This window comes from Aquila chrysaetos, chromosome 2 (genome assembly GCF_900496995.4).
Source record: "Aquila chrysaetos chrysaetos chromosome 2, bAquChr1.4, whole genome shotgun sequence".
NCBI lineage: Eukaryota > Metazoa > Chordata > Aves > Accipitriformes > Accipitridae > Aquila > Aquila chrysaetos.
In genome coordinates this window covers 19,927,888-19,937,124 of record NC_044005.1, presented here as the reverse complement: position 1 = coordinate 19,937,124, position 9,237 = coordinate 19,927,888, and the positions used below count along the sequence as shown (strand labels likewise).

Genomic DNA, 9,237 nt, shown 5'->3' with positions numbered 1-9,237 from the left:
GGTGCTACAGGCAAAACCGAGCCATAGATTGTATGGCTTTCTCCAGCCCTGGTTTTCCGTGTCATCAGATCTCACCAGCTGGATGATCCCAATTGTTTTAGTGCTGTTAGTGACAGTTAGTTTTCTCCTGAAAAACCTCTGAAACAGTTTCAGGTATTCAGTGGCTGCAGGTACCCTCTCTTCAGATGAAGATCCAGTTTCTGAGTACTTGGGTCTCAAGAGCAGGGATGCTAAACAGTCTTCTACATATTTCAGCATATTCTGTCTTATAAAATAAATATATAACATAACTGTATCTTTAAATTGTTACCATATTTCATATTACTTCTCTAGGAGCTTGCCTGAAGACTCTTGGAATAGAAGCTACTAATTAAACAATCATGTTTTGACTACTCTGCCTTCTTTGGTGAGGATTAAATACAGATCAGACCTCTACTTCTCTTATGGTGATTGCCTGTATTTGGGTCAAAAGCGAGTAATCAGTTACAGGAACTTGTTTAAAAGCCAGCTGCTTAGAGATGCCTTACGGATACATTTTCATTTTTAATACACTCACAGTTCTATTAAATTAAGAAATAAAAAATAACTCAAGTTCCTTTTGAATTTTAAAATATTCAGGTGTATTTTTCATAAATATTCGTATTAAAATGGTCATCTGTCAAAACATACAAATATAAGTCCAAAATAGGTGCCCACTCAAGCAAAGATTTAGCTTTTACTAACAGTATATATACAGATGTAACGGCTGTTTGACTTGGTAGTTATATATACACATGCATGCATACCAAGCTGAAGGAAATTACTGAAGTCTGCCAACTGGAGGACAGTGGAGCATCCATTTGGCAGATGTTTATTTCCTGTGCTGCTCACCAAACCATAGTTGGCATGTACTGAATCTCCACTGAACTCTAGGGAATGTAATTTCAAACAATAGAATAAGAAATGTGGGCAGCATTCAACAGGAGGCTATTTATACGAGGGTATCCTTCTGTGGGAGCCAGCAATACTTCAGAGAAATGGATGCATTTTTGTGGGTGAAATGCAGTACTTGATTCCAGAATACTTGCAGCTAATAGAACTCCATTTTGATAGCAATTTATATAAAAGCTTAAAAAAACCAAACAAACAAAATGGAACACAAAAAAACACCCAAAAAATAACCCTTAGGAAAAAAAAAAAGCACATAGTACCCAAGTCCCAACAGACTTCCTGTTTGAAGAGAGACAGGTCTAACTGTTAGGTTTGGAACTAGCTTCTGTACTTTCTCCACTCATCTACAGTCTTCTTTTAAACCTCTAATAGCAGATCCAGCTCTTCCATAGGTACCCGCACTCTCAGTTCTTTTTCAGTCATTAGATCAAGTGTCTCTTGCAGATCATCAGGGAAGTACTCTACTGCATCCATATAGAGTACCTAGAAAGACAAGAAAACATTTTCCGTGCCACCTTTCTATCACAGCAAGAAACATAGTATAAAGTAGTACGTAGATACACAAACAACTCTGTAGCAAGAACATAAGATATCATGTACTTCTTCAAAATAATACAAGCAGAATTAGTACTTCTACAGTGACAGCAATGTAGATGTTTAATCAAGTCTTTTCCAACTCTTACTAAATAATTTTATTCAAAAAGATAAAATATAGGTCAAGATGGCACTGGAGCATTTGCAGTATATACAGATGTTACCTGAGGAGTTGCAGGTAATCCTGAATAATTTATTATACTATTAACTAAACACGTTTTTATTTGCCTATGTATTTCTGCTACTAGCAGGCTCATGACAGAACACAGTCTGAAGGGCATTATCACTTTTAGATCACACAGAGAGGAATTTATTATCTCCTTGCCTCATGCAATGCAACACCTTTCTGTTCTGAAACACAAACAGCACTGACCACTACGTTTGTTTCTACTTCAGATGCATCTCTTATCTGTAGAAAATCTTACAGTGCTTCTCCTTCAGAAATCTCTCCTTTTATTTGCATATAACTCATTACAACTACTAAAGTCTAACTTTTTTTTTTTTTTTCAAATACAGAACTTCAAAAATTAGAGTATGATGACAGGTTTGTATTTTTTCTGTGCTTACCTTTGCCCAAGGACAGTTTTGAAGGGCTTTATAAAACAATCCTTTACTTCTTTCTTTTTTTCCTAGTGAAGCCTGTGTGAGAAATAAATGTTCATAGTTAATTCAGTAATAGCTGAAATAATAAACCAATTATCTCTGAGACAAAGAAATTACTGCTGAAAAGCTCAGTGTTATTCTGCTGAGGAATCCTTATTGCTATATATTGTGGTAGCTGTGCAACTGGACAGGTTACACTGGTGACACTCTTCAACGTAATCGAAGAGATGTCTTTAAGGAGTTTCAGGGTTTTATTTGTAAGTAATAGAACAAAGACTAGCAGAAATAGCCTCCGCTGAGTATTTCAGTTAAACTCAGTGCCTTTGCTATATTTGACAATAATACTGCAATGGGCAAGAGTGCAAATCATGAACCAAAACTTACGCCTGATATGCAATACATGTACTACACAAGAGCATCTTTGGTACAGTGAAGGTGATAATACATTATTTTTGTGCACTGAAGACATCCCATGCATACATTTTCTTACTCAGCAGAAACTTGTTAAGGCTGAATCCCTTTACATACAAAAACGGCTATGTCAAAGTAGCATCTATCTGGAAGGAGTTAAAAATTCTTCCTCAAAGTACTCGTTCAACTATGTGATACAAGTACAGACCACACAACTATCATGAAGTTTAAAAAGAGAAGGGTAGCAGAGGTCAGAGTGCTGAACAGTCTCCTTAGCTTCAGTCATCCCAGTTACAGGTAGAAGTAAATACGATTTCTTGTGAAGAAATCTCTTTAATTGGGGTACTTTAAAAAACACTTAACAAACAGGGGATATTATGGCAAATCCAAAAAAAGCAGTAATTCCAAAATACTGAAAATACCTTAAATGTTTTAAGATGTCTGGAGAAGAAGAGAACTTCATTCATGAGTTTACATTTTCTCTTGTTCTGACTACACCGGTACTGCTGCTAAAAACCAGCAGGTTCCCTTGTCAATTCTTAAAATCTAGAAATTCTTTTTCATGTTATTGATACATTGGTTGTAGAAACCTGTGCTCTTCTGGTGTCATGATCTCCCTTTAGTGAACAGCAATGCATCTCACTTACTGGAAACCCTGCTGTCAGAGCTATGTACTAAGATGCAGACCCATCTTTTGCAGCTCTGCAAAGAGCATTCAGTAGCATTCTGCCTCTAAGTTTTTCACAGAATCACAGAGGTTGGGAGGGACCGCTGGATACCATCTGTTCCAACCCCTCTGCTCAAAGCAGGGTAAGCAAAAGCAGGCTGCTCAGAACCATGTCCAGTTGGGTTTTGACTATCTCCACAGATGGAGACTCCATAACAACTGGACAACCTGTTCTGGTGTTTCATCACCCTCACAGTAAAAAAAAAAAAGCTTTTTCTTATGTTTAAATGGAATTTTCTATATTTCACTTTGTGGCCATTGCCTCTTGTCCTGTCATTAGGCAGCACTGAGAAGAGTCTGGCTCTGTCTTCACACTCTCACATGAGGTATTTATATACATTGACAGTTTCTTCCAGGAGCCTTCACTTCTCCAGGCTGAACAATCAATCGCAAGTCTCCCAGCCTCTCCCTGTACAACACATGCTCCAATCCCTTATTCATCTTCATGGTTCTTGGCTATTCAAAGGGACCTGGACAGGCCAACAGCAGAATATGGTGCATCAGCCACTCCTCTTGATTTTGATTCATCTGCAAACTTGCTGACAGTACACTCTCTCATCATCCAGGTCATTAATGAAGACGCTGGTCCCAGTATCAATCCCTGGGGTACAGCACCAGTGGCTGGCCTACAGCAGGAGTTCACAATGATGATTACAACCCTTTGAGCCTGACAGTTCAGGCAGATTTCAGTCCACCTCACTGTCCACTGTCCATATTTCACCAGCTTGCCTATGAGGATGTTATGGGAGGCAGTGGAAAAAAAGAGGCTTGCTTAAGTTGAGATAAACAACATCCACTGCTGTCCCTTTATCCACTGAGCTAGTCATCTCATCATAGAAGGTTACCAGATTGGTCAAGCATGACTTCGTAAAAAGTAAATAGGAATTTAAGATAAATAGTCTGTTTTAAAATCTATATAAAAGTTTTGTTTTTAAACAGTGAGAAGCTTTTTCCCAAAATACCGAAGACTCAACATCTAGACAAGAGAAAACAGAGAGATTTACGGAACTTCGGGTAACACTGGACAATCACAACAACTTCTTCTTCTATGACTGTATCTGAAAATTTTAATGTTTCTAATTGATTTTGCTTCTCTGAACAATGTTATTCAAAGCTCTTACTGTAAAAGTATTATTCTCCTCCATCATATTAGCATCTAATAAATATTCCTTCTTGTTCTTGTGCAAAAGATATCTTACATGAATTAATCATTAGTGCTAAAATATATACTGGGTGATTTTACTTTAGCATTTGTGCATACTGGAGTCTCGTTAGTAGTTTGCAAAGAACAACGGTAATTCAATTGTACATTCCTATATACAAAGTTCTATAAAATATTTACAAGCATGTATTTGTGTAGAAATGGTCACAGTAATAGTCCCACACAAGAGATCTCATCAAACACAAGAGTCTCTCCTTCCCCTGCCTCCCCCGTATTTCACAGCCTGCTAACTGCTGTTCCCCTGACAACTTATTACATCAGAGGATGTGAACAGAGGAGTAATACCGTGGAATGAAACTGCCCTTACATGAGTTCCAAGCATTTCTTTTCTGTTTTCATCTTCCATATTGTACTTTGGAGAAGCATGAAAAGAACCAAAATGTCAAAACTGCCTATGAGAAGTTGATTTTATTTATGTACTTCCGTGGTGAACTACGGAAGAAACTAAGATTATTGCTTTCCGGTGTTATTCTGCAATGCCAGTTAGCATAACCTTTATAGGCAGCTTTTAAGATTTCAAAGAGACTGTGAAAATTCAAGGCAAGTTATAAAAGCTATAGCTATGTTTTCCGTACCATGCATTTATTTTGCATGTGGACTGCACCTTGCTGGCAGATGTCATTGCAAGGTCACTCTTGGCAATCTTTGATCACAGCAAGTGGGAGACGTGCCCAAAGACTGAAGAAAGTCAAATGTAACTCCTATCTTCGAGAAGGGCAAGGAGGAGGACCCAGGGAACTACAGGCCTGTCAGCCTCACTGTGATGCCTGGGAAGGCGATGAAGCAGCTAATCCTGGAAACCATTTCCAGGCACAAAAACAAAAAGAAAATCATCAGAATTAGCCAGCATGAATTCACTAAAAGTCATGCTTGACCAACTTGATGAACTGCTATGATGAAATGACTGGCCTGGTGGATGAGGGGAGAGCAGTGGACACTGTCTATCTGGACTTCAGTAAGGCCTTTGACACTGTCTCCCATAAGATCCTCCTAGACAAGCAGTTGATGGAAGAACTGGATGAGCAGACAGTGAGGTGGATTGAAAACCGGCTCAATGTCTGGGCCCAGACGGTGGTGATCAGTGGAACAAAGCCTAGTTGGAGGCCAGTAACTAGCAGTGTACCTCTGGGGTCAATATTGGGTCCAATCCCATTTAACATTTTTGTTAATGATCTGGCTGATGGGGCAGAGTATACCTTCAGCAAGCTTGCAGATGACACAAAACTGAGAGGAGTGGCTGATATACCTGACGGTCGTGCTGCCATCCAGAGGGACCACAACAGGCTGGAGAAATGAGCTGACAGGAACCTCAGCAACAAGGGGAAGTGCAAAGTCCTGCACCTGTGGAGGAACAACCCTATGCACCAATATATGCTGGAGGCCACCCAGCTGAAAAGCAGCTTGGCAGAAAAGGACCTGGGGGTTCCTGGTAGACACAGAGTTGAACAGGAGCCAGCAATGTGCTCTTGCAGCAAAGAAGCGCTAATGGTATTCTGGGCTGCCGTTAGGCAAAGCATTGCCAGCAGGTTGAGGGAAGTGATCCTTCCCCGCTACTCAGCACTGGTGAGGCCATACCTGGTGTCCTGTGCCCAGCTGTTGGCTTCCCAGTAAAAGACAGATGTGCACATACTGGAGAGAGTTCAATGAAGGGCCACTGAGATAACTAAGGGACTAGGGCATCTCTCCTATGAGGAGAGGCTGAGAGAGCAGGGACTGTTTAGCCTAGAGAAGAGAAGGCTTGGGGCAAATCTTATCAATGTGTATAAACACCTGAAGCAAGGATGTAAAGAAGAGGGAGCCAGGCTCTTTTTAGTGGTGCCCAGTGACAGGACCAGAAGCAACGCACACAAACTGAAACACAGGAGGCTCTGTTAGAACATCAGGAAACACTTTTTTTCACTGTGAGGGTTACTGAGCACTGGCATGGGTTGCCTGGAGAGTTCTAGAGTCTCCATCCTTGGATATATTCAAAAGGTATCTAGACATTGTCATGGACAACTGGCTCTAGGTGGCCCTGCTTAACACTGGAGTTGGACAAGATGACCTCCAGAGGTCCCTTCCAACCTCAACCATTTTGTGATTTTGTGAAGTTATACAAAATCAGGATCTAGATTTGACTGAAATTTCAAAGTCCTTATAACTTCCTCACAGAACCCTAAAGTAGGTCTAAAACATAAATACAAGTCATCTTTGCTGATTTTACTTACATAAAAATAATAAAATCCTAAGCTCCTACAATTTGCTTCCTCTTAAATTTTGCTCCCCTGCCCACATACCTTTATGTTGTGAGTAAGACTGGATGGAATCCATCTATTGACATCTTATGACATATTTTTTATCTATATAAGATGGCAGCCACAATAACTTGCCTGTATCTGTATTAACACTACACTGTCAGAAGCTATTACTCCTTCTAATCCATGTGAATTACATTTTCCTTAATATTCCCAGCAATAAGGAGCATTACAATTCAAATATATCACCTTGCAAATCATAGAGGTATAGCAGTATTTAGTATTCCTTTTTTTATACAGTCTTGTAGCTGTGTTCATGAGAAATTCCAAATATGGTAAAAAACCAAAACAAAGCAAAACAAAACAAAACAAAAACCACCAAGAAACCAGAACCGATACTCCTCTTCTTACCAGAAAGTTCAAATACATTCTCCACAGCAGTGGACAATGGGTACCATTTTCACTCTGAACTGCATGTTCGAATAGAGCTACAATCCGATTTGTTAACCCAGTTTCAGGAATAGTAGAATGTATTTCACCAACATCTGCCCTGAAACACAGAAGAAAAAAGAAACCACAGTCCCTTAAACCCAAGCTAAAGGACCATATCCAGGTAAGAGAGGGTAAAGATCAATGTACTGTCTCTGTTCACATAACACTGTATATAACCAGGTTTTTGCATTTCATGCTACAAACTCTGAATGTTATAAACCAGATTTTTAGCACTTGCTAATATAATTAACACATTTCTAAATAGGAAAATCAGTTCAAAAAAGACAAATGAGATATTTTTGTGAAAAATTATTTTAGCATGTTGAAAAATTAACCCTGCCCAACTGGAGGAGGTAATTTCTCTTTGAGTACAATACTCCACTATCATATGATCTTAAAACACTTATCTTAGTCTTCATTCAAGATCGTTTATCATTCCAAGCTTGGCACAGCAGCTCAAACCAAATTCAAGTCTAGGTCAGCAAGCCTTCTTCTGATGCCCAGGCAAGCCTGTTCAAATTTACCGATTGCCTTTGTAAGACCATACATTGGTCTTGGATCAAGGCCTAGATTACAGCTCTGGATCTCAACCATGATTACAATAATAATTTTCTTTTTCACCCAGAGATTCAAATCCCCTAAGTTCCAGGCATAACACAAAAGCAGGTACATATTTTTCACCAAAGCATTGATTTCTACCTACAGCTGATACAAACTGGCTTATTTTTGATGCTTGAGCTTGAAGAAACAGCTTGGAGCACTCATGGCAACATCACTTCTGTCTGCATGCACCCTCTTAGCCTGCCAACCTGTTCCACTCACCCTTAACACTTGCTCCTAACTTGCCTCTTTTTTCAAGGGTCTTTGAGGTCATGTTTCCTCTCATCTCAACCTTTGCCATGAGGGAAAATGATGTAATCTACTCTGCATGGAGTCAGACATTTGGAGCATTGTACCTCACACTGACTTACATATGCTACTGTTTTACCCTTCATGTTCATTTCTTTAAATGAATTCCATGCACTTAAACAAGCAGAAATACAAAACAGAATAGGAAATAGTCACACATAGTACAGACATTTTCTTAGTTTGTCACAACATCATAAAACATTAGTTTTTATGCATGACTGACAGGTCATTTATCTCTCTGTTGCAGTAGTTCAGCTCTGCTCTTGCAACATCCAACTTGTCCCTATACAAATATAAACTACGGGAAAGGCTATGCTAGCTGAGAACAATCCGGAAGGGAACTAAATGTCACAGAGAAAATCATCATTCTGGAATTTTAACATCAGTTTCCAGTAACTACAATGACAACCTATCATAGTGCCAGTCTGTAATTAACAGTAAATCAATTTACAATCCTCCTTTACATTTTGGGGCTGTAGAATTCTTCCTACAATTTAGGATGACATACACTGACAGCTCAGGAATGTCGCTATCATGTATGCATGCCTGTTGCCAGACTGTGGCAATCAAAGCAGTGGACACACCATCATTTTAAAGCATACTGATAATTCTTTAATTTCATCAAGTGTGAATATTGTAAGCTTACAGCTATGTAAAGCTTCCAGATAACGTTTCCCTGGAAATTTCTGTTGCTATGTGCAGACACAAAGAACCTAGCTGCCAATGTTATTAGAGATACGTAGGTAGCAGTGGATAGGTAGCTCCAAGCCATGGGTAGACAACAGTTAGAGACTAAGCTTTAAGAATGAACACATACCTCTATTCCCCAGATCTCCTACCCCTTCCTCCTTTCCCAGTAGCAAAAAGTATGAGTCCAGACCACACTGCAAATTCAGGAAGTTTCCAGCGTCTTCTACCTAGCAACAACCCCATATGAAAACTAAACTCTCAAGTACTCACTATGGAAACAGATCTGCCACAACTGTATTCTGTGATCCAGGAGTAAAGTAGGGCAGTGAGCTCAGTCAGAAACTGCAGTGTAGCTCCATATTACACTCCTTATTGCTGTAGTATTAAAATGCAGCAGTTTCTAAGCTCACAGGGTCTACCTTGGC

General features: G+C 39.5%; 1 protein-coding gene across 6 annotated transcripts in view; it reads right to left on the bottom strand.

Annotated features, from left to right (window-relative positions):
- Positions 1-596: 596 nt before the first annotated feature.
- NRDE2 (NRDE-2, necessary for RNA interference, domain containing) overlaps positions 597-9,237 on the bottom strand; it is a 34,998-nt gene continuing 26,357 nt past the window's right edge. For 5 of the 6 annotated variants that reach the window (XM_041119474.1, XM_030038755.1, XM_030038766.1 and 2 more), the window contains 3 exons: positions 7,133-7,271; positions 2,092-2,163; positions 597-1,413 (listed from right to left, as the gene is read on the bottom strand). In XM_041119474.1, the coding sequence (XP_040975408.1) occupies positions 1,288-1,413; positions 2,092-2,163; positions 7,133-7,271 (337 nt within the window). In that variant the 3' untranslated portion in view covers positions 597-1,287. The remainder of the gene's footprint in view (positions 1,414-2,091; positions 2,164-7,132; positions 7,272-9,237) is intronic. The other variant, XR_005931193.1, reaches the window with a different exon arrangement.